The sequence below is a fragment of the Nannobrachium achirus genome, assembly GCF_963921795.1.
Source record: "Nannobrachium achirus genome assembly, chromosome: 17".
In the NCBI taxonomy this organism is placed as follows: domain Eukaryota; kingdom Metazoa; phylum Chordata; class Actinopteri; order Myctophiformes; family Myctophidae; genus Nannobrachium; species Nannobrachium achirus.
In genome coordinates, this window is record NC_137824.1 from 38,608,108 (window position 1) to 38,635,306 (window position 27,199).

General features: G+C 42.9%; 1 protein-coding gene across 1 annotated transcript in view; it reads right to left on the minus strand.

The window, feature by feature from the left end:
* Positions 1-27,199, minus strand: part of fstl5 (follistatin-like 5) — a gene marked incomplete at both ends in the record, with an annotated part of 162,280 nt that overhangs the window by 44,675 nt on the left and 90,406 nt on the right. Inside the window, 3 exons of the mRNA XM_080746724.1 lie at positions 8,793-8,913; positions 11,598-11,609; positions 17,687-17,853. Of these exons, the coding sequence (XP_080602850.1) occupies positions 8,793-8,913; positions 11,598-11,609; positions 17,687-17,853 (300 nt within the window). The remainder of the gene's footprint in view (positions 1-8,792; positions 8,914-11,597; positions 11,610-17,686; positions 17,854-27,199) is intronic.

Sequence of the window (27,199 nt, forward strand, 5' to 3'; positions counted from 1 at the left end):
CTGTCTCCGTGGCTGGTGGAGGGGTTCCTCACCAGCGGGGTCTCGATTGGCGAGGTGGTTTCCCGCAAGTCGATCACGACAGACGCCAGTCTCAGTGGATGGGGAGCCACTTTCGAGGGGCGCACAGCGCAGGGGCTTTGGCCTCTGGAGATGAGGGGTCGTCACATCAACTATTTGGAGTTGATGGCTATACTCCTGGCGCTCAAGCATTTCGAGCCTTGGATTTTGCATTGTCACGTCCTGGTCAGGACAGACAATACGACGGCCATGTTTTATGTCAACAAACAGGGGGGCCTGTCGTCGTTGCCACTGGACCGTCTGGCTCGAGAATTGACGGTTTGGTGCTTGTCGCGCCTCAAGTCGATCAGGGCCTTACACGTCCCAGGTCTCCTCAACAGCGGAGCAGATCTCCTGTCCAGGGGAGGTTCTCGCTACGAGGATTGGTCTCTCCACCCCAGGGTGGCGAACCAGATTTTTCGCAAGTTCGGTCAGCCAGTGGCGGACCTGTTTGCGTCAGCGGAGAATACGAAGTGTCCGTTGTTCTTCGCGGTGAAGGGCAGTCCTCCCTTGGGGTTGGACGCCTTAGCGCACACGTGGCCGAGAGGTCTACTGTACGCGTTTCCCCCCTTCGACTTAATCCGACCCACTCTGGAGAGAGTCAGGAGGTTCGGTCTGGAGATGCTCCTGGTGGCTCCCTACAAGGGCACGTGGAGGTCGGCGATCGCCCCTCTCCTTTGCGAACCGGGTTGGCAGCTGCCTCAGTGCAGAGATCTGTTGAGTCAGGCCAGGGGGGAGATCTTCCACCAAGACCTGCAGGTCCTAGACCTGTGGGTTTGGCACGTGAAAGGTTAAACCTGCTGGCAGCTGGTTTTTCTTCTGAAGTGGTGGCTACCATTCAGAGTGCTAAGGCGCCTTCTACGAGGGCGTCTTATGATGGAAGGTGGAATGCCTTTGAGGACTGGTGTGAGTCGCGTGTTCCACCGGTGGTGGCCCATGTGGCGTCAGCCCAGGAAATTCTGGAATTTATGCAGGACCGCTTGAGAAGTGGTCTTGCATTTTCTACCCTTAGGGGGTATTTGGCGGCTATTAATGCCTGTCACCTGGGGGTGGAGGGCAAGGCACCTTCTAAAGTCCCGGAGGTCATCAAGTTCATGCAAGGAGTTGAACGTTTGAGGCCGGTGACTAGGTCTTTGTTCCCAGTTTGGGATCTGCAGGTGGTTCTAGGGGGCCTATGTCGGGCTCCCTTTGAGCCGCTTGTAGGGATGCCTTTGAAACTTTTGAGTTTCAAGACGGCTCTTTTGCTGGCTTTGGCCACGGCTAAAAGAGTTGGTGACCTGCAAGCTCTCTCGGTGTCTGCGGAGTGCATGCAGTTTATGAACAATGATCTCAAGGTGTTGCTCAAGCCTCATCTTAAGTTTGTTCCTAAGAACATGGTGGTTCCTAAGGAGCCTGTTGTTCTTCTGGCTTTTCATCCTTCTCCGTTTGTCTCGGTGGAGGATGAACGGCTGAATTGCCTTTGTCCTGTCAGGGCATTGAAGGCCTACTGTGACAGGACTGCTGGTTCTAGAGCTTCTTCTCAGCTCTTCGTGGAAATGGGCAATGTTCTTGTCAGAAAGCCGGTGTCTAGACCCACTCTTTCGAGGTGGATTGTGGATGCTATTAGGCTGGCTTACTCTAGTGCGGGTGTGGAAGTGCCGGCGGCACTTAAAGCCCATAGCACTAGAGGTGTGGCTACTTCGTGGGCACTGGCAAAGGGAGTCTCCGTTCAGGAGATTTGTGTTTCGGCGAATTGGTCTTCGCCTTCTACCTTTGCAGCCTACTATCACCTGGATATCGAATCCTCTTCGCTAGCGCATTCGGTTCTGGGTGCAGTTGCCTCCTCTACGTCATAGAGGAGTCGGATCTTCCCCTCCCACAGGTGGGCATGTAGCCACCTGGGGTATTTTGGGGGGGACCCTGTGTTTTCCTTATATAGTGTGTCTTACTTATAAGGCGGACTTGTCCTTTTCATTTAGTTGAATGAGGCGGACTTCGGTCTGTCAGGGTCTCTCCTTATTTTCTCATGCCTTCACACCCAGGTCCGGTGGGCCTGGGACCTTCTGGGTGATGGGTCACGCCCGTTTGGGCTGTGCTCACCCGTATGAGGGGTGTGTGGGGGTATGAGAGTAGGTTGTGGCTTAGAGGGGAGTTTAAGAATCCCAAGTGGGAGGTCATCCTGGAATATTGACAGTAAACGGTAGGTTCCGTACGGAACCATTGTTTACTTAGATATGGAAGGATGACCTCCCACGTAATGCCCCTCTGTTTCACTGAATGTGGCAGAGAGTGGTATTAAGAGGATGTTACTTCCGCCTCCGGGGGCTTATATAGCCTGGAGGCGGGTCACTCCGGTTTGAGTGACAGGCCCTTCCTACCTACGTTAGTACGGGAGCTGAAGTAGTTTCTCTGAATGATCGCCAGGGGGCGTCATTACCCAAGTGGGAGGTCATCCTTCCATATCTAAGTAAACAATGGTTCCGTACGGAACCTACCGTTGTCAAATAATTGTAGTGGAGTAAAAGTACAATATCTTCCTAGTAGAATTAAGTACTGAAAATTGGAAATACTCTAGTAAATTGACAGTACCTAAAAACTGTACTTAAGTGGGTGGGTGACGTGACGTAGCGTTTTCGCTGTCCTCGGTGTCAAACATGTATAAATAAAAAATATATTTGTCAAAAACCTTCTGAATATTGTGCAGGACATTAAGCTTTATGTGAACTTACTCAAGATTAAAACATTTCATTCCTCATTTCTTCAGAATCTTCAACCAAACATGGTAAATGTCATCTGGTGTGACTGTCCCGACCTTGTTTCTCAAAGTGGGAACTTGAATAAAACTAAGAAAAAGAATTGCTAAAATTCATTTAAAAATGAATTTAGGCAAAAAGAAATGTCTATTTGTGAGCCTATATCTTTTCAAAGTCCAAGCATAATGTTTTCAGTCATTTCTGATCAAAAAGATTTTGTCCCCCAAACCAAAATCATCTGGTGTGACACTAGTTTGGAAAAATTAAACAGGCAATAATTTGGACACCTACTGGGCTAGAGAGGTCCTTCTTCTGTAAGGCTATTCAGCACTCCCAGCACAACTGCAAGACAGGTGTCTGAGGTGAGTTATGATTTTAACATTTTCATGAAATGCCATCTTGTTGAAACTTTGACAAGTGTGGCACTTCTGGATGTCATCTGGTGTGACACCTTTTTCATTAATAAAGCAAAAGTTATTTGAAACTTTGGTCATAATTACATGTAAATCTAGGTTGTTTTGTTATAGCTAGCATGTTGTTAGCATGCTAATGTGTACCTGGTAGCCTCAAGGTAGTCCTAAATGCAGAAAACGTCATCTGGTGTGACACTTCGTCATCTGGTGTGACATATCTGCTTGTCACGCCAGATGACTTGATTGTCCTGTAGTGTTTAATTCTACCCGATGCAGTCGGGCCCGATTATCTTGTAGTGTATTGCCAGCTTAAGAGTCATGAGAGATATATGGCCTCCAATAATAGAAGAGAAAAGAAGAGAGAGTTAGAGCAACAATTAGTGATAAAACAACTCCTTTTTAATTATGTTCACTTAACACTGCTTCTACAGTATACACAGCAGAATGTGCGCGCGCGCGCACGCGCACGCACACGCACACGTACACGCACACACACACACACACACACACACACACACACACACACACACACACACACACACACACACACACACACACACAGAGAGAGAGAGAGAGATTTGTGTTTCCATCTGTATCATAAGGAAGACATCTTCAACATTCTCCAACACGTTGTTGGATTATAATTGAGACATTTCTCCTTTCCTCAACTGATTTGAACATCACAATTCCATTTTGATCTCTTAAGCAGCTACTTAGTTAGCCTCGTAAACCAGTCTCCTCTGGAAAGCTACATTCCATTTGCTCTCTCAGAATAATCTAATCAGAATTTCAGGAGAAGGCTGGTTTACGAGGCAACTACTTAGTGTCTGTTATACCCTGGTCTTGAGGCTGAATACATCTACAGACTCAACTAAGAGAACGTTTTTTTCCATGTTTCATTTGAATGTACTGTACTGTTTCATTGAATTTTAGTCAGTCTCAGACAGTCTCATTTCATCTCTTAATTGAAACCAAGGTTTTGATCTAATCCGATCTGACAGGAATCTTATTCCAGCCATTACACTATGGCCCTCGCCCAATCCACTCCGCCTCTGTTTGCACAATTATATGCATTACGAGTGATGGCTGTCCCATCAGCAGGGAGTTGAAGTGAACTATAAAACCCTCTGCAATGACACACAACACTACCCCTAAACAGAGGCACGCACACACACAGTACAGGACGATACTGACTTAACACACAACACTAAACAAAAGTACAATTAGAGGAGGATGGAAGTAACTATCATACAAATGCAGGTTCCATCATTCTACGTTGTCAAACCTCAACCAAAATGCTATCTAAAATATAACCATCTCTTTATAACTTTAGAACAGATGCTAGATCTTTATGTTTACATAGTATCCCGCCGTACTTTTTTGAAGCACAAATTGTTTTATTTGCACTCCACTTAGGTGGCTATTATACTGTTGTTTGTTGACTAGGGTTCATGCCATTTACTCTGGATAAGCTAAGTGTACATACACATGGCTGTTGTGTTGTTGCATTTTCCTCACAATGGTGTTTCACGCCTGCTTTTAAGAGGTGGTGCCATAGTTTTGTACATTTTCTGTTTTGTATGCGTCTATGGCGTTAACATTACTCTAATAGACCCCCAGGTGTGGTTATAATGCAAATTTGCCTTCCCGGTGTATTTTTGGTTTCTTCCTGATCAAGCTGAAAGCCTCCGAGTCAAAAGGCCAGTTAAAAAAAAACGCAGATTTAATGACATCATACAGTCAGCCCCTGCCCTTTTACCATACAACCAACTCTGTGGGTGTGGCTAACTTCAGCTGGGTCACCACCCACCTGACAACCAGGCATACTTAATGAAATGGTGGGTGTGGCCACAAAATTACTGTACACCTTTTTGGAAAAGATCTTCATCCAAGTATAATCATATTGACTGATCATCATGTTTTGGGCATCATGGCACCCCTTCTTTAAATATGAGTTAAAATTCAAGTAATGACTAAATGAAGCGGGAGTCAAGTCGCCGCCCAGCTGTAGTCAGACGTCAGTTAGCTCTGTTCTCATACCTCATTAACATATCTGCTGGTCATTCTGCTGCCATACTCCAATCAAACTCTCAATCAGTAGGGAAGTCTCCTTTTGATTAGACAAACCACAATTTCAACTGACAATTTCTGCATAGTCCCTCCGGGTTATATGTGATTCTAAACTGTCATCTGGGGGCAGGACGTATACCCCCTGGGTAATGAATATGATAATGCGTGCAAAAGAACATCAGTATATAAACGACGTTCCTGGTGAAATACTGATGTATTTTGTCCTGCTGTGCTTTGTTTCCATCTAAACTACATACAGCTGATGAAACATGATTGTTGTGATTGCCATTCAGTCAGTCCTCTGACGTTGTAAAGACGTCCCTGGGGGGTAATGGAGTGTTGCGTGAGAGACAGAAAGAGTAGTTCGGAGAACATTAAGCACTGGAGTATTTTTATGAGGTGCCGGATAATCAATACAATATTGTGAAAAATAATATGGTGATACTCAGCTGTGTCTAATTTTGTCGCACAGCCTTTCATCACATTGAAAAACTGACAGCTTGTGGGCATGTTGACTACTGTAGTGTGGTGACAGTCTGTCTCCTTTGAACAAATGGAAATAGTTATCTTTATGCATACTTCACCAATAAGAACAAAAATGCTTCAAAGGAACGTCGAGAGAAAAAAAAGTTGAATATCAACTACGATCCAATTCTCAACATGAGTTCAACAAGTTCTACTTTCACTTCACCAGGTATTTCTTTGGTGTGGACATTTTTTAAATAAACCAAGATAGAACAGAACAGAATAGAATAGAATAGAATAGAATAGAACAGAACAGAATAGAATATACCTAGATCATATGCACATATGTACATTTGATGATGCTCTATTTTATTCTCTTTTTGATCTTTTTTGCACTCTGATTTTATTGTGGTTGCCCTAACAGGACATTTGCAAGTGTGACTCACATCACGGCAATAGAGTGTATGCGCGTGACATCACCATCATGCCCGGAAGTTATGCCACTCAGTATGAACGCCTACTGAGTGGCAAAAAACTTGACAGCCCATACATCCAAACAGAAAGGTCCTATCTGATCGCATTAAACAACGTTAAACTCACTTTGCCACTCGATTTGCCATTCACTGTATGCATGCGCATACCCTCTATTTCCCAGAATTGCATCTTTCTAGTCTTTTATCTTTTTAGGATCTTAACCATTATTCTGTTATTATCTATGCTGTAGTCGGAAGGAAGCCAAACCAAAATAAGTTTTATTCTTATGTACCTGTACACAAGATATACAACGATAAAGGACAACCTTGAAATTAGCTAGCTGCGATTAGTCTACTTTTGACTGGCCATATACATGCATGCGTGCATACAGTACATACAGCACGCACGCGCGCGCACACACACACACACACACACACACACACACACACACACACACACACACACACACACACACACACACACACACACACACACACACACACACACACACACACACACACACACACACACACACACACACACACACACACACACACACACACACACACACACACACTTCTAGATGGACTGGCCTTAAGCCAGGCCGTAAAAAGGGAAAATATTTGTTCTTAAGTTCACTTGAGTTGATCCCCTAAGTTGATCTGATTAACAATTATGATAATAATAATACTGTAATAGAATATTTCATAGCATATGTTCATTGTTGTTTGATACTTTGCAGAAGCTTTTGGAAATACCAATCCTGGCCTCTTGAAAATGCTTAAACACCGAAACAGCACATACATCATCAGCTTACTGCTGCCGGTGCAAAATGTCAAGGCCATCCAACAGTTTAGCCATTTATTTATTCCTTCCCACTTAATAACAAGTCCCTCCAGAGCTGTGAGTGTGAGTTCATCCGGAGAGAAAGAGCCTACAGTATGTACCTTAGACTGTACACAAAATAAATGGACAAAGGGAGCTGTGACGTCACCCAGTGGTTTTGAAGCCACAATTTCAGCTAATTCAAATCCACCACCTTGGAATTTCCGGTACCGAATAGAACTGTAAACAAATGCTATTGGGTGGAAGGAGGGTGCGGGTCTTCAGAAGTATACATAAGTATACTCTACTAGTCTACTTTATCATCAATTAAAAAATGTATGGGCTCATAATTTTCAAAAAGTATTTATGACAATGTTTACTAAGGTAATAAATTCAAGTGTAAAGTCCGGTCAAATATCCATCGAGTTTAATGGCATGAAAAGTCATCCGCAGCAGGAGGGGAAATAGCGACAATGTTTTCTTTAAAACCTTGAGTTTTAAAGAAATTGAAATAATTTTTCATTGTGATATCCATATGCTCTGAAAATTCAGACGGCCCTCCCATCTGACCACTTGAAGGTGGGGCAAGTGATTATTCAAATAATAACAAAATGGGTCTATGTTCTGATACTATTTACTATAGACTAGAGTGTTGAGGGCCTTCCTCCAATCATGAATGAGTGGGCGGCAGGCCTTACACACACACCGACCTCTGACAAAACCTGTTATTTATTAATAAATGCACAAAATAAACAGGAAATAATAAATACGTAATTGGCCTGTACAACATGGCCAACATGACGTGGAAATCCATTGATGTGGAAAACCACAAGTTCAAATTTGACTGGACTGATCAGTTTTGTTTCATTTTACCTGACAACACCAATGATGCTATACCCAAACCGATATGCATGACATGCACACAGACTGCAGCTATCTGCAAAGCACAGACTCAAAGCCAATCTAAGAAGCCGCTACGCTGATGCCATAGGTTAATTAAAAAGTGTGCAATTGATATGGTTGGTGACGTTTTAAAGTCACGAAGAGAAGACCAGTTGTGGAGCTATTAAATCAGGTGCCATTGTTGGATAACACAGCAACAAGAAGAATTGGGGGGTAGAAGTTTATCTACAGGGTCGTTTAATTACAATTTGCTCACTCATTTGAAGACAGCAGAAACTGTTTGGGAAGGACATTATTATTAAAAAGAATTCACACCACAAATCTCTCCTGTATTCCTGTCTTTGTCTCTCTCAGAGTGTGCGACTGTGCGTGCGTGCGCGTATGTGTGTGTGCTTCGGACCATATGGATGAATGTTTTAGTGATGCTAGCCGTCCACCGTTTTGCCATTGATTCTGCAGGAGCACAACCCAATGTTTCCCAATAAGAATACAGAATCTCAACAAAAGACACTGCTGTCTGCAGAACATGGGTTCTGACCGGAAAGAGGAGAAAGAGGCAGAGGAGAAAATGGTGAAAACAGCTCCAGGCTGGGCTTCAAAGCCACTGTATACTGTAGCTTCAGGGCACATCCATTTTTGGCAGCCACGGCCTTCACCAAATTCAAAAGAATAGAGAGGAGTAATGTAACACCTAGGATTGAAATGGACCAGCGCCAGAGCTTTGTGTGTGTGTGCATGTGTGCGTGCGTGCGTGCGTGTGTGCGTGCGTGTGTGCGTGCGTGCGTGTGTGCGTGCGTGCGTGTGTGCGTGCGTGCGTGCCTGCATGCGTGCGTGCGTGTGTGTGGTCCCTTACCGTTCACCTGCAGTGTGTGCATCTGTGAAAGTTGTTCGTATCCGTCGGCATAGCAACTATAGTTGCCCATGTGAGTGGTGGTCACCTTGGTGATGTACAATGAACCATCATCTCCAAAATTCTATGAGGGAAACAGAGGGAGGGGTAGAGAGAGAGAGAAAGAGAAAATAGAGAACAAGGGACACAGAGGAAACAGATTGGAGAGAGAGAGAGAGAGAGAGAGAGAGAGAGAGAGAGAGAGAGAGAGAGAGAGAGAGAGAGAGAGAGAGAGTAATGTCAGAATGACTTGTAGTGCAATTGTCCATATAGTGAAGCAGAAGTGATGGATTCACATTGAGCTGAATGCACAGTGTGGCTATGAATGATGAGCAAGTGAGGAAAATATAAAAAAACATCCCATAACAGCTTAGGTAATGAAAGGACTTTGGCCATGGTTGAAAAAAGGCATTGTGAACAAACTTTTTTTTTTATCTAAATAAAAAGGTGAATCGTTTATGTGCCAAAGGGGAAATATATTGCACTGGAAACTTAATGAAAAACTGAATGCAGAGGAACTTTATGAGGTTAAAATGGCCCAATGCTATCAGTACTACGATTCATCGGGGCTTCAACATGCACCAACCCATATTCCTCAATCCAAAGTGTATGTGATACAGTAAAATATACAGTAGATAGAGTGATAGATCCTACTAGATTGAGGGCATTAAAGGACAACTTAGTTTCTTTACAATAATTAGATTGTAATTAGAGAAAAGAAAAGATGAGTGTTAAAATGTTTTTATGTACTTTCTATCGTTTTAGCGATTTTGATTTCAGTGAGTGGGGGCATGTGTACACGTGGCTAAATATGGATTTATAGATACAATAAGCCAGCGACTTCTTTATTACTATTTACAGCATGGAGTATGCATCGGCCCTAAGTCACTTAAACGCATGCCCCCACCCACTGAAATCATGCTAAAACAATTGCAGAAAGTGATTGAAAACATTTTAACACTCATCTTTTCTTTTCTCTAATTGCAATAAAAAATGATGCCCTTTAAGATAATTATCACGTGGCCTTTTCAAAGCAAAAAATAGCAAAGAAAGAACGAACTGTAATTGAAGCGAAAAACAAATTTGTGATGCAAGTGAAGAGCAAATGCAAGCATACATTAATTCATCATGCCTAAGTCGCAAAACAAGTAAACAACAAAATGAGTGCTTTACAAGAAAAACAAAGAAACAAAATCATCTATATAAGCCGCAAAGCTAGTGAGTCGACAGACATATTGTTGAAATAGTTTGGAGGAACAACACCTTGAGTAAACCTATTGTTAACGCCTCTCCACTGAATACGCCACACACAGGTGAAGAGCTTGTTGAATGTCTGGCTTAAAACAAGGACCCTTGTTAGTGTTCAATACTTTCAAATGCACAGCAGCACTCTGGAAATAAAATGATTGCTCCCACACCTTGTGTTTTGACATTTTTCAACACCCACAGTTCTCACAAATTCAACTGTGCCTGATTAGGCCTACAGCTGCACAGTAATGCAAAAACAGCACTGAACACCTGAGTGGTAATTGGCTGGATCCACCTTTGCAAAAGTCAAACCATGTGTTTGCTGCATGCTCAGGCCTTGGACCTTTCTTCTAACAGATACACTATGGTGTTCAGCCAGTCTTGTGAGTGTACAGTATGTTGTTTTCTGTGGTGGTTGTGGCGGTGGGGAGGCGATGCTGGGGGTTCGATGGTGCATTGATTCCCTCAGGGCTGGGAGCATATTGTGTCACCTTTTAAATGAAAAATGAAGGAGGGCCAGAAATTAAACTCGCTGGGCAGAACGAACTGCTACATAAACTGTCAACGAGCTCTCGATGCACACAACACACACACACACACACACACACACACACACACACACACACACACACACACACACACACACACACACACACACACACACACACACACACACACACACACACACACACACACACACACACACACACACACACACACACACACACGTAAAGGCAGCCCCCAATACACACTTGCACGTATACACCCATGTACTGTAAACTCCCCAAAGCATTCACACGGGCGGTGAACTCCTCCGTGCATGCCCACATTCGCACTGACGCGTACCCACGCACCCACAAGGCCAAATCTCATACTATTCTATTGTATGTATGTAGTATAATACAGTATGTACTGTACAGTATGTACGTACATACAGTATCTATGTACATACAAACAAACGTACGGTACATATCTAATCTGTCTACAGCAAGGGTCTTCAACAGGGGGTCCGGGTCCCATAGGGGGTCCTCAGAGTTAATATAGGGGGTCCTCCAAACTACCAATCCTTTTTATATTAACCACTTGAACCCTAGTGTCCATATTCTGAGAACTGTAGCCAAAAAATAGCAGATCTACAAGCTCACAACACCTCGCAAAGAGGTTTGGTGTAGAGGGGGAAAAGAGTAGACTAAGTACAGAGTAAAAGGTCGAGTTTATTAGGTAATGACGGCTCAAGTGGTTAAATATCTGAAAACACAAATTGACATGAATTCAAAATACACTGATGATTGTGCTGTCAAACGATGAAACTATATGGAATCTCTGAAAAAGGCTGTGGGAGTCCCTGCTTCATCTGTCTCTCAACTAAGGGGTCCTTGGCCTGAATCTATATATCTGTATCTATCAATCTACTGTATGTGGGTCTCAGTAGCTTTGCGGTGTGTTTCTGGTGGTGAATGTAAACAACACAACACAACACAGTGAAACAACAGCCAGTCTGCCGGGAGACAGTAAACCTACCTGAGACGGGATCTGTAGAGAAGAAAACAGTGAAACCTCACATTATATCATTACAGCATTGCTCTGCTTTTCCAAAGACAATTTCAAGCACATTTCTGGCACTTTTCCCAGAACATTTAACAGCTGTTATAGCTAATAACCATTCCAGCAATTGCTTTGAAAACTTTGCTTATAACTTGGTTTCATATGTCTTGGTATACACATCTCACACGGTCTCTCAACACCAACTGCATGCTGAAGAAAGTACAACAGAAAGTATACTTCTGAGGCAAGAGATAGTTTTTGAGAACCAAAGCTATTGTGAACTTCTATTGCTGAACCATTGAGAGTGCTCTGACAGGCTGTATCACAGTGTGGTTCGGCAACCCGGCTGCTCAAGAACTGCAGACTGCTAAGAACTGACACATTGGCACAGAATTACCATAACTTTATAGCATTTACACCACGCGTCACACACACACAAAAGGAAAGTCTTTCTTTCTGTCTGAATGGCTTGGCATGATGATGATGTCGGCGATGATGCAAAACCCAGGTAACAGTCAACCTGCTAGAATTATGGTAAACCGCTCTGTGAGAGCTCACAGACTCTGAATTCATTACAGTCCACCTTGTTGGCCATGTTGGCCAGTCTGTCTTTCTTTCTGTCCACCCCCTGTAAACACCCCATGACAGGGATACAACTAACTCCAAATATGTTGTTACTTTGCAGATATAATTTACAATATTATAAAACATACATAAACCACTTTAGCCCTATTTTATACCTTGGCTATTTGAAAATAGACGATCTACAAGCTCACAACGCGTCACATCCCGACGCGTTGTGAGCTTGTAGATCTGCTATTTTCAACAGTTTGTACCTTTACATTTAGTACTTAAAGTACTGTACATTTTGATGCCAACACTTCATACTTTTTTTTATTGGTAGGCCTATTTCTATTTCAGTATTGATACTTTTACTTGAAGGGGTACAGTCACCTAAAGGGGTACTGTCACCTTAAGAAGTCATCTTAAAATATAAGTTACTATTTTTATGATGCCATTGTGGGAATGCGCAATTATAAGCCAATCAAATTAATTGACTGTACTGACTACTTACTGTACTGGTCAGCTGTTGTTGGGGAGCGAGGGGCAGATTACACTGTGTACACTGAGAGACCACGTGACCTACTGTATCATGCTATTATAATTTCAGGGCGTGTCAGCAGGCCTTTAAGTAAAATAAGTACTTTTCCACCACTGCATTACTGTTACACTGATGCTCCACTACTGAGAAAAAAGTAAACATACAGTATTTGAAATCACATTTTCAGCCAAGATGCAAAGACGGATGTGGCAAAAGTTGTTTATTAATAATATTGTAAATAAACTATCATTGTATTCATTTTCTATTTACAGCATTTGAGGAATCAGGAACAAGCTTGAGATGAGCGTTTATAATTGAGGCTCAGGCAGACCCTCGGAAGCAACAGTTTTTACCCGCATCTTTGTGTGCCACGCTGTATAATATAATTCCGCTTGTCTGTGCAATAGACATGAACTAGACACAGGCCTCAAGCTTGAGGGCGGCCAACTGGTGCACTCAACTGACAACTACTCAGTGCAGTGTTTTCTTACTGCTTCATGCATTGCAGCTACTAGTGAAATATCCCGTCATCGCCATGGATGCTCAAAGGTTTGACTATTGACGGATAGAAAACAGTTACAACTGTCTTCCCCTTTATTTGGAGAAACACATAGACTGGATAGGGTGCGCAAACCGATAATAATGACAGTGTAAATAGAAAGTCACTATTTTCTCTGTCTCTGTTCGTTAGGCCCGTTTATATAGTCCATTAGCGCCAGCTGTACAGATTCTGCTGCTGTGTGTCAAACTTGTGAACTCATCGATTGTGGTGCAGATAAATCTTAATGCTTACTGCCCTCCATCTGGAGGCCATAGAGTCTAATAAGGGTTGACATCCCTGTCCAAGCTTTAGCTATCAATATTACGGTTTGGGAAAAAAGCCACACAAATGACAATGTTCAGTGATAAAGCCCATGAGATATCCAAACGGGATCATCCACTCGCTGACACTGACTGCTGCTTGTAGCGGGTTGTGGTCATGTCCACGAGTGTGGTGACGTAGAGGCTACTACTTGTAGAATGTGCTTCATATTAATAATGTTGGTGTTACTAAGTAACCTGACTTGCGTCAGATGGTGGCAGTAGTGCGTAGGCTACCGCTCTACTTTACCATCTGAGATCTCTCGGGCAGACTCGATGTAAGGGGCGGGCCATTTTTTGAAATTCTTTAGCAGGTGATTGGAGGTGGCCGTCTCTCTGTCACAGTCTGGGAGTGCCAACTCCAACCACTCATATTGGCCTGTCTGCATCCACGTGGTCTGCAATCAGACTCTATTGGCTCAGAGCCGCTCAGAGCCCGCCCGTAGCTGCCGCTGATTGGTCCGGCCTGGGGCTTTACGAGCGTTATCAACTCCCACGAGAGATCTCAGATGGTAAAGTAGAGCGGTAGCCTACGCACTACTGCCACCATCTGACGCAAGTCAGGTTAGTTACTAAGGGATTCAGTGAAAATATTTGATCACACACTATTCATGGGATTTACTTTCACTTCACCAGTCAGTACCTGCTTGTTTATGGCAGTGGTGCTGTGGGGCCGGGAGGTGGCCGGGACCGCTTTAAAACACTCCCAAAACCCCTCCTATTCCAGATGGCACAGTGGCTTCGCCGTTAAACATTAGACTTTCAATCTCCGCCCCTCGCGATCGAATCCCTCTCAGCGCAAGGTTTATTTATCATCTAATACCCATCACAAATTGTTTTATTAGGTTTAGGCACCGCTTTGTCGCCCCCAGTGACACGGTAGAGGATTAGACGGGAGTGGATTTTCACTCCTGTCCCGTCCCACTCCTGCAGAAAAAATCCTGTCCCATCCCAATCCTGGGCCAGAGTAAAAAAACAAATCCCGTCCGGTCCCACTCCTGTACAATGACTCCTGGTCCCATCCCGCTCCTGGTCAAAATCACTCCCGTTCACATGCCGCTCCCGAAAAAAAATAAAAAAATAAAATCGCGCAGATGTTTTTCTATTTTGATCCATATTATATTTGATATCATGTTTATTATAATAATGTATAATTTTATAATGTTCGCAGTTCAAAGACCTCACTTTCCTGTGGAATTTATTTCTGCGATTTGATGAACTGGTCTGGGATGATTCCCGCTCCTGCCCACTCCTGTTGATTTTCATTCCTGTCCCGTCCCGATCCTGGCATTAATACAAATTTGACTCCTGTCCTGCGGGAATCCCACAGGACCCACGGGACCCACGGGAATTCCTGTCAAATGTCATCCTCTAAGGACCAGTGGCCACTCGCCCCGTTCGGTGAGAACAAACTACAGCAGTAGTTATAGGCTCTCTGGTGGGCTTGAACAACAAGAGGCATCGCAGAGCAGGTCGCCGTGTGGACGTTGTGAAGGCTGTTAGAGCCGACTCAGCACTGTTCGAGTCATGTACCGATAGGCACAGGATCGTAAATTGTCTCTGGAAGCCTGGAACAGAGCCGTCCAGGCTCCTCCTGGTGAATCATGACCATACAACTTTGAGTTCTCTTGATTCTGTGTCAAAGAATATTTGAAAAAATATAGTATATAATATAATTAAATATTCATTGTATTTATTTATTTGACACAGAATCTAATCGTGATTGTATCAAATCAAATCAAAATACATAAATATTTTCAAAATCTCTATGGGAAAAATGTATGAGTTTTATATCTGTGGCACCACAAAATGGTGCCAACTACTATGCCTATAACAACACAAACTGTGTTATAGCATGTTAGCGAGAACCTGTGTTATAACTAGGTAGCTGTGTGTTGTAACGAGGTAGCTGTGTTATACATTAAGACTGTATGGGTATTACTCCATCACTTTTCAGTCCAGAAAATAAGCCACCCGCCCAGTTTGCATGTTTCCCCAACATGGGGCCCTCTAATGTGAAATTACCGGCTTTAATGCATCTCCCTTTATCTTCTGCAACACTGTGGGGCCTAATGCATCACACTCACACACTCTTCACACATCTTCATCAGCAACGACACAGAGCAGAGGGGTCAATTGGGTATGGCAAGGTATGGCAGCTGCCTGTTGCTAAGGTATGGCAACATGACTGGTGTCTTGCACGCGTGCGAACACCAGTCATGTTGCCATACCTTAGCTTTTGCTGAACTGACGCCACTGACACAGAGAGGTGGGTCGAGGTGATGAGAGGTGGAGGAGAGAAGAGCAGACAAGGTTAAGGTTTGGAGTGCATATCTCTCCACTGCGTTTATTTCTAGTTCCTTTGATCCGACTCTGTCTGGGGGCACCACCACATGCACGCGTGTATGTGTATACACGCACACACACACGCGCACGCACACACACGCACACGCACACACACTTGTAAAACGATGTCCTTCCTGTTGAGTTCATCTGTATTCTGTCTCTGTCTGTGTTGTCCCCAGTTGACACACAGACAATCTGTACTACTGTCACACAACACTACAGGCAACAAGCCCCTTCTCTCCGATAACACAGACACACAACAATACATACTACATCACCTCCCGCTCTGATAACAACACAGGGTCAACAGCCTCTTGAATCCATGAATCTACCAACACAAAACAATTGCGTGGTTTTATTTTATTCTGTCTTCTTTTCTTAAAAAGAAAACAAATCATTCCATTTTCCCATTTTTTGGGGGGGTTTTTGTGTTCAGGGGCGTCACAATGGAGGGAAAAGTGGGGACTGAGTTACTAGGGCCCAAGGTGGAGGGGCCTTAATTATTTTACTCTTTAGCTATTGAAACATAGCAGATATACCGAGTGCCGTGCTGCGAGCTTGTAGATCTGCTATTTTTGAAAAGTCGTGAAAATGTGTGCAAATCTTTGAATGGGGGCTAAAATATTTTTAGATGGGGGTCCGTTGCCAAATACATATAATTTTGGGGGTCCTTCACATGAAAAGGTTTGAGCACGACAGACGTAGAAACATAGGTTTTTCATAAAACCTTCGAAGGATTTGAATTATTAAAGATTTTTCAAAAATAGATCTACGGCACTTGGTGCCGCGCTGTGGGCTTAATGTATATCTGCTATTTTTCATAAAATAATTCATGTGAATCCTTGTACCCAGGACCCAGAATTTGATGCGACACCCCTGGGTGTGTTTGAGGAGTTTTAGACTTTTAAAAGCTCAAGATCTGCTATTTTTCATAAAATAATTCATGTGAATCCTTGTACCCAGGACCCAGAATTTGATGTGACACCCCCTGGGTGTGTTTGAGGAGTTTTAGACTTTTAAAAGCTCAAGATTGCTTTTAAAAGTCTAAAAGCTAACACTCTGACAGCAAGGTTATTAAGGATAATACACTCTCAGAGAGCAGACACTGATGATTTTGTCCATCTGTCTGTCCGTCCGTCTGTCTGTCTGTCTGTCTGTCTGTCTGTCTGTCTGTCTGTCTGTCTGTCTGTCTCGGACCATTTCCTTGAGACACTTGAACAGTCCTTTCCCTGAAGCAGTGAGATCACTGCCACTCACAGACAGATAGCTAGGATTATGAACCAAACACACTGGCAATATCTATACATATATAGACCAGTGGTTCAGGACCCCGGGGTCCCCAAATCATTTTTGGGGGGTCCCCACTCCCCAGATGATTAACTTCATGTGCAACATTGTTTTCTCATTCAACAGCAAACAAACCATCATAAAGTGTATAGAGGGTATCTGCACATGTCTCCAGTAAGAGCCGCTCACTCATGTCGTCCTCGTCCCTGACGACAAAGCAGACGTGGACGGAGCTGATGTGAGCGGCGGGAGCTGATGTGTGAGCGCTGATGTGTGAGCGGGAGCTGGCGAGTGAGCGGGAGCTGGCGAGTGAGCGGGAGCTGGCGAGTGAGGACGGGGTCCCCATTTTAAAATATGATTATTTGCGGGTCGCGAACTGAAAAGGTTGAGATCCACTGCTATAGACCACATTATCAACAGATGAACACAAACGACAGACACAATTGGAAGGCAAACAAATAGTTCTTACATTGATGTCTTCCAGGTCCAGGCTGTTGAGGATCTGCTGGTTGCGTTTCCAGCGTATGGGAGGTCTCTGCTCTCCCTGGATGGCACAGGTCAGGACGGCACTCTGACCCACCGTCACCGTGGTGACACTAAACCTCTGGTCCTCCGGAAGGGTCAGCTTGAACACTTCTGTTGAGGAGACAAAAACAACAGAGATTTTCATTCAGCTTCAGAAAGAGCGGTTGCGCTTAATAATAATAATACATTTTATTTGTAATGCACTTTACATTTGACAGCAAACCTCAAAGTGCTTAGGGAAACACAGCTGAAATAACCAGATCTGTCTTATTTCATAAGAAAACATTTTTTTAGTCTCTTGGACTCCGAGCAGTGCATGTTTTTCGTTCTGCTGAAGCTTGTTATCACACAGGAACATCAAGCTAATGCCTCATTTACACTTGGTTGTGCGTCAGTGTCGCACACCAGAAAAATTGCCAATCCACAAGCTGACAACAAGTGACACGTTATGAGCTTGTACAATTATAGATCTGCCATTTTTGGTGTATGCACCCGTGCACAAGTATACTATATAGGCTATCAAACCTTCATTTAACCATCTCATAGCGTGCCCACTCTGACCCTTGCATTCTAATTTGTTGCTAATTGTCCTGGCACCGAATCAGTTCCAGTGAAGATACACTTACAGTAGACGTTTTGTTTTAATTAAGGCAGAACAGTGAACAGTGGTTCAATTAGTCATTGATGTTTTGCTATATACGACTCAAGCACTTTTAGAGCACTTTGTAGAATAATGAGAAGGAATGAGCTGCCGGGTCGAAGTAATATAGCTTGGGTAATTAATCAAACAATGCACTACACTAACTACAATGCATTTTTCTATATTCTACGAACCAGTCCATCAGAGGACTAGTCACCTCTGATACTTTAGTTAAGAAATTACTGAATACTTGTCTACCGGGTTTTATTTGGCAATTAACGGTGGGGATATGTTTTATCCCTTCTGGTCAGACTGAATGAGGGGTATATTAGCTGGTGAGTAATCATAAATATTTCATATTTATGATTAAAAGGTCACAATTTAACAATTTAATTCAAACATGTATTTGAACTATATTAAACCTGTATTTCTATTTACAAAAATACATTCAAAAAGCCAATCTAAGCTCACAATGTGTTGCATTGCGAATTTGCGACATATCCCCCATTCCCTCTGTTTTCTTTACAAATTGGTCCCTGCATGTGTGAAACATCATTTGCTAAAAGCTGAAATACTTTTAACTTCTAGTACCCTACACTCTGGGTGTTAAAAGCTTGCTAGCACTTCTGTTGTTTCCCCTTTGGAAGTAGCACAACGTAGAAGCCAGCACTGTTAGGAGAGACTGTTTTCCCTGTGGGGACGCAGCTAAGGTCAAATAGAGTTTAAGGTTTTTTAAAAGCATCCATTTATTATACAGGTTTAAATATAGGATTATCCTTATTATTATTATTTATTATAAGTTCCAAATGGTATTGACCTGCAGTGTGGCAGAACACACAATTAAAGGAATATTTCACTTCATTTTATCGTCTAATCAGGCTTCATGGAACACCCAGGGCAGTTTTTGAATTGCTTGATTCAGTATTTAGATATCGTCGTTGTCGAGCGGAAACCTCGTATCTCCAAGTTTCAAATGCATTCATCATTTTTAAAATGATGAATGCAAAACGAACGGTTTTGGACATACAGGGTTTTCACCCGACAGAGACGATATTTGAGATTCATTTTCCCCCATTTGCGATTTGGCCCCTTCCTATCCACCTGTTTCTGTGGGAATTATTGCAGAATTATGAGTGGGACACATCCGGAGAACAGCTGACATAACGGTTGCATAGCGGTTGCATCTGCGACGCAACGTGAGCTTGTAGATCACATTTGGCTGCGACGCCGGAACTGCCACCCACCTTCTGCGCAACGCTTGATGGGACGTTGGAAACTTGTGGATACAAACCCATTGTAACTTCAATCTCCAATTTAACCATGATAGATTCAATGAAAACACCCGTCCTTTTTTCAGGTGACTCCTGACACCCTCTAAATATTCAATAATATCATTTATTCAGATAAATTAAATAAAAAGTAGAAGGAAAAAAAAAAAGAAAAAAGAAAATGATGAATGAAATAAATGAAAAAGGTTATCAAAAAACACGTCCTGCTCACGTATTAGGTGGGCGTCAGGAGTCAAAATGACCAAAAGGTTTTTTTGAGTGAAAGTGAAAAGGATATACAATCTGCAGTATTGTATTGGCAGTAAAAGATCATGATTGATGACCCTATCTCTGGTCAGTTGTGGGGGGACGTAACGTCATGGACAAAAAGAATGAACAATGAGAATCACACACATATAGTACAGTATCACACACACGGGCACAACTGATTAGAATACCCTGCTGCTTCATTATGCTCTACAACAGTGATTCTCAAACATTTACATTTCAAGGTCTTCCTTAACTCTGACAAATGAAACCAATTTGTTCCATTTGTACATAGAGTTACAGACTTGTATGGGTCAATTTAGATCCTCTAAAAGGATCTAAATCCACTGCTCTACAATAACAGGGAGAACATTTTATTTACTTATGAATGATATAACAGCACTTCACCACCAAGCTACTATGCGCAGCAGAGTAAGGCGTGACCCGCGAGACACACAAGAAGCAAACGTACATGTAGGACAAACAACACCAGGCTTTCTCCAGAGAAAGACTGGTAGGCGAGGTTATGCATCAGCTATCGTGTTTATTTATAACCACCCCTAACGTTAATTATTATAGAAGCCCACCACAATGCTGGGATCATAACTCAAACCTCGCAAGGACTTAATATGTGTGTTACATTTTGTCTGTGGTTAAATCTGCAACCCGACCTCAAACTTCTCCCCGTAAGGAGTGACTAATAGCCTTCAGGTGGGACCCGTCTGCACAGAGACCAGTGACCAGGGGTCAGCTCCATGCTAATGTACCTACATGCAACCTTGAGATGTAGGTCAGATGTTCTCGTAGGAGACGCCTGGATTTGATGGAGCGTGACTAAAGAGATTATGTTTAGCCCAACACCGGCAGGAAACATTCAGCCGGAATGCCCACAACAGAGAGTGTGTGTGTGTGTGTGTGTGTGTGTGTGTGTGTGTGTGTGTGTGTGTGTGTGTGTGTGTGTGTGTGTGTGTGTGTGTGTGTGTGTATATGTGTGTTTGTCTGTTTGTATGTGAGCGCACGTACATCAGGTTAAAGGGGTGGATATCGTCACTGTTGGGCAGAAACCTTGTATCTTCAAGTTTCAAATGTGTACGTTTTTTCGTAAATGAAAGCCCTGCTTCATCATACAAGACTGTCGCACAAAACTAGTGAAAATAGCAGATCTACAAGCACACAACGCCTCGCGGTGTGAGGCGTTGTGTGCTTGTAGATCAGTTATTTTCAATTATTCTGTTATTTTTACAACGATAAATTCAAAACGAACGGTTTTGGACATACAAGGTTTCCACCCGACAACAACGATATGTACAATGATGCTTCTCAGCGTCCCGTGCTGTTATACAACGTTCCTGTGTGAGAGTGCTTTTTAATCTCCCTCTTGGGGCAATGAGCAGCGGTGCAAAAGGAAGCCTCAATTTGTTCTGCTCCAGGGGGCATGAAATACAAAAACCCTAATGAAAACGGAGGGCCAGCGAATGGTGTTATAGCTGCAGCCCGGAGAATCTCCACGAAGAAGGGCTTCAATTACCCTGGACCTCTGGTGGTCCTTTTAGTGGTGAGCCTGAGAATGCATTTAACCTTCCCATTCAATTGAATGTGTCCCCTATGTTGGCTGTCTTTGAACTGGGAATGTGAGCTAACGCAGCAGGTTGGCTGTTGGTGGCTGCAGTGTCTGTACTGCTGTACAGGGCTGAGACATGGACGCTCACAGCACAGCAGCAAAAGTCAGCCTCTACAGAGGCCTTCCACTGGACACATAGTTAGGGAAAGTTAGCCTATTGCTACATCAATCTGGGAACTAAATCTAAATCATTAGCTTTCTTCACAAATGTGTTCACAAAGGTGTCTACTATCACCTCTGAACTTTGTCAAACCCAACTCCCTTGACATACTTTGTGGAAGACAATCAAAGTTGGGGGTATCGGGATACCCAGGGCCTGGGATTAAAGGGAGAAAAATAAAACATGGCCAATATGAACGTATGAATTAGGGTATTGTTGGGATGCTGAATCCATTCCAACCATTAGTTATAAGTAAAAATGACTCCTTGGCCATAAAAAAGGCCTAATTGGCTAAGGCTTAGCCAATCATGTCATTCGAGTTCACCTGTGTCCTGTTAGTCCCTATGTTTTAAACCCTGTGTTTGAATGTTCCTTGTCAGATTGTATCATGTTATCCTGTGTGTCATGTGTGATTACCCACCTGATCTTGAATAGTTTTCATGAATTCAAACACTACTCCAACCTTTTTTTTTATTGCCAATATTATATATCTCATGGACACACAAAATTAGGTGTGGCCTATTTTATGGCCAAGGAGTCATTTTAACTGAAAACGAATGGTTGGAATGGATTCAGCAGCCCAAAAATACCCAAATTACACACCTCATACGCTCATATTGGCCATTTTTTATTTTTCCCCCTTTAATCCCAGGCCCTCGGGACACCCAATAACTTTGATTGGCTCCCACAAAGTATGTCAAGGGAGTTGGGTTTGACAAAGTTCAGAGGTGATAGTAGACACCTTTATGAACACATTTGTGAAGAAAGCTAGTGATTTAGATTTAGTTCCCAGATTGATGTAGCAATAGGCTAACTTTCTCTTACTAGCAGACAAGATCAGAGAGAGAAGGATGAGGTTTGCAGGATTTTCCCCATTGACTTGAATGGGGAAAATTGAAATGGTTAACTCACTTAGCGCCGAGCGAGCCAGATTTCAATATGAATCTGCGCTTATAACGCCAGGAAATAGCTATATTGAATCCCCAAAATCACATTACATAAACAGGTACACGTGCCTGCAGATGCCACAAGATGACCACTAGAGTGAGCCATAGCCCATTGACTTTCCATGGTCCCATGTTAAGTCAGAATAAAAAACAAGGTTCATGACATAACAGGATGGTACAATGACATGCTCTCCATTGACATTCAATGGACAGGCCGCGGGCCGCCATTTGAGCTCAATACTGCTCAATTCGTGCTTGATCGTCTCAAACCACCATTGGTATGGGCATCGGAACGTATATAGATGCCACACAGAAAGTTTCCGAATCAAAATCCGACCTAGTGAAGCTACGTGAGGGTCGGATGGTTTGCATTGAGCCTAGCGGCTAACAGAGGCCTACGTAAACAGGAAGCTATGGCTTAAAGGTGACGTCATAATCGTATCCTTTTTTTTCACGGTTTTCATCTGTATGCTAGTCGAAGGTAAGCTAACCGTTCCGCTCCGTCTATCAACCCAAATTAAAAGCTTAAACAATGCTTTTATATAAAAGTCGCTCCGAGTCGCTCGGCACTAAACGCCATCATTAGTTAGTCGCCCCGAAAGTCGCTCGGCGCTAAGTGAGTTAAGAAGGAATTCATTTGCAAGTGTGACTCGCGTCACCACAAACCACACTTGCAATTTCCCAGAATTGCATCTTTCTGGTTTGTACACATAATTTTAAGATCAAATCTATAAAAGGTGATTTAATTTACCAGATTATGCGGCTATAAAAAGACAGCTGGTACTTAATTAACAACACTCTTTCAAGTTAAACTATGTTGTTTCTGCCTCCGGGAGAGAGGAGCTCCTGTCACAACAGTAAGCCATCATTTCTATTGATCCTGAAAGAGATCATTGAAACTTCATGGGATTGAATAGATACACAACACATATAATTCAAGACAATGTGAAATACCCTGGGACTGAGATCTTGTAAGATGTTGGATCAATACAAAAAAGTGTCTGTCTGTGCGTGCGTGCGTGCGTGTGTGCGTGAGACAAAGACAACGTAACAACAGTCAGAATGAGTGAGCTGTGCTTTGAAGGGAATAGCGTAGAATTGTACCACGTGTAATCCCATAGATGTTCATCAAAAACAGCTAGGCTCTCTGCTTCTGCAGAGCCTCGTTAAAACTTAATTCAATCTATGTGTTTGGAACACATTTCCCTCATTTTGTTTCGGGTAAAAGGGAACTTGGTCATGTTGAAAATCATTTTACTCGACCAAACGTTTCTGTGCGAGCATACATAATGTATGATTGATTGGCTCATCATTCCCTTCAGTGAAATGATGCAATTAAGAACAAGAATTTCATGAAGCTTGAGTGAGGGTTGGGAGTTGAGTTGGCCTAGTGAAGAATGCAGATCTAATACCTGTTAAATCTTGCCAGTTCTCATGACTCACATGACCTCAACCATTGGTTCAGAGCAACAAACATTTTGGTTTCAACTGCCAGGGTACAAGGTGTGACTGTGAAAGAACATTCATGTTATTATGAGGTTCAAACACAGCCCCTGCCCTTTTACCCATGCATCTGTATAAAAGTGCCCTCTCCAGACCATGAATGTAGTTCTTACTACGGTGAAAGAAATGCAAATGCCCTCTTTCCATGCCATACCTGAAGGCAGCATTCAAGAGCATTGCCTTGTCCAAACTCTCCCTCTCTGCCCTCTCTATGTAGAAATCCATACCGTACAGCATATCTCCTGTATTGACTTGTTTATGTTCTTGACTTGTTTAGTTCAGTGTGGTATCAAGCACTGAAAATAGCCGACCTCCAAGATCACAGCTTGGAGGTCTGCTATTTTCAATATTTTCACCAAAAGGCCCTTCTAGAAATGTCAGCCCTGCCTCTCTAACATTCTCTGCACATCCCTGGTCCTGAGGGAAGGAGTCGGGAAGGAGTGAAGGAGTTCAAGTATCTCAGGGTCCTGTTCATGAGTTAGGGGAGGACGGAGTGCGAGATAAGACGGAGAATTTGAGCAGGAGGAGCAATGCCGCTTTCGCTGTACCTCACCAGTGTGATGAAAAGAGAGCTGAGTCAGAAAGTCTATCTACCGGTCAGTCTGGCTTCTGATCTCGCCAAAGGCTATATGAGACATGGGTCTTGACTCTTGACTGAAACGAGATCGCGGATACAAGTGGCAGAAATGGGTTTTCTCAGGAGGATGGCTGGCATCTCCCTCGGGGATAAGCTGAGAAGCTCAGTCATCCGTGAGAGTCTCGGAGTAGAGTAGAGCAGCTGCTCCACTCCTCCCAGGTATGGCCAGAGGCCACGGGCTGACAAAGGATCAGGTGGGGTGAATATACAGCAATGGTGGAAAAAGTACTCACGTTTAATACTTAAGTAAAAGCGTCAATGCTGAAATGTAGAAATAAGTTACAAGTACTCATTATGCAAAAGGTGTCATTTCAAGTTTGCAAATATTTAGAAAATAGATCTATAAGCTGACAATTGCATCGCAAAGGAAAGGTAAGTCTGGGATTCTTAACTGGAACTGCTGCGTCCACAGCTCCACTCTGCATAAATGGAAAAAGATGGATGGATGAATATGTTTTTTTTTTTACTGTCCACACTCCAACGAAAGTGTTTCCAAAAGTGTAAACCAAAGCTGAGAGAGCGCAGTGTCATGATGATTAGTGTTGCGAAGCCAAGATACACATGGCTGCAGTCCTGTGAAGCTTCAATTCATTTCTGAGCCTTCTGGGAACGTTGTGGAACTGACTCAATAAAACATACCTCCTGGGAGGTGACATTTCATAACAACAATGACACTCCTACTCTAACGCAATTATTATTCCTCTAACATCTGAGGTGCTCAACGCATTTCACGGTGAATAGTGATGTAGGATCATGTGTATTGGCCGATACGCCAATACCCCCCCCCTCCCCCAGTGGTGTAAAGTAACTATGTACAGTACATTTATTTATACTGTACTTAAGTACAATTTTGAGGTATTTGTACTGGAGTATTTCCATTTGTCAATACTTTTACTTCTACTCGACTACATCTCAGAGGCAAATATTGTACTTTAACTCTACCACAATTATTTGAAAACCTTACTTTACCTTACTTTACTTGGATTATTATTACAAAACATACATTTGATTATTATTACAATACATACATTTGAAAATAGCCAATCCACAAGATCACAAAGCGTTGTGTTGCAAAATAGCACATCCACAAGCTCACAACGCATTGTGGATGTGCTATTTTCAAAAGCTTTTTATATGTTTCAAAACTTTAAATGGGACATTATTTATAATGAGTACTTTTACCCCTAACACTGATAACATCGGTGTAACCAGCACCTCACGGCAGTGAAACAGCTTTGTGAGTCTGAGGTGGAGAGGTGTTGGTGTTGTGTTGGGTCGAGGAGACATTTTGACAGAAATCTCCCTCAATAACTCTCTGTCTAAACTGTTCAATTCCAGCCTCTTTTCTTTATCTTAATGTGTACCAGGGAAATCGCTCCCCCCATCTCCATTTGCTGCAAATCTGTGTGTGTTGCGTTGCGTGTGTGTAAGATGGTGTGTGTAAGATTTAAGATAACAGGGACAGACAAGGCAGGTACAGTAGGAAGGCAAACAGGGAGGCAGTTAGGAAGATGAACAGCAACGCAGTTAAAGGAAGCAAGCAGACGCAGAAGCTAAGCTTGTTATTTACCTGTAGATATCATGTACCGGTAGGCAGTCGACAGATGGTATCCTACTGTAGCTACTAGTTACTAGTTATTCTCTATCACTTGTTTTCTTTGCTCTCAATTTACAGTTTGTCGTGTGTGCATCAAGTGGGTCCGTTTTGGCTCTTTGTGACAAAACGATGAAGCTCTGAGAGAGTTTTTGTTTGTTTCCATTATAACCAGATGAGGGACATCGATTATTAATCTTTTTTTTTTTCTTTTTTCTTTTTTAGTTTGATTTGGCTGTAAACCATTTCTGCAGATATGTGCTTTAAAAACATTAATGGAGTTCCTATCTACAAGCTCTCAACACGTCGTCATGTGCTGTGTTGCGAGCTTGTAGATTTACATTATTTGGGATAAAATTGAAAGTATAAAATATTGCCTAAGCATGTGGAACTAGAAACATGCCATCTGGGCGAAGATACATACAGGACCTTGAAGTGGAAAGGGGTTTGTTTCAGCAGGAGTTTTGTCCCCTCAGCAATTGCAGCATTAAACAAACTGCCGTTGATAGGATGGTCTTCTGTATGTAGTGGGGACCTCATGTATGGTCATAGTGTTGTGTCATGTGATAGCCCTAAAGTATGTTGTTTTATGCTATATGTGTTGATTTTTGTTCTTGTTGACTGTGAAGACAAATATCTATTTGGGGACAATAACGATTAGAATTATTAGAATTACTAGAAGCTGGGCCGCCCTTCGGGCGGCCCAGCGTCTAGTCGGCGACCTGGCCAACTCGGAACAATGTAAATAGGGAATGAATGCCCCGCCCTTTAATGCAAACCCCATTATACCTGTTTTCATAGGACCCGTTTTGACCATTTG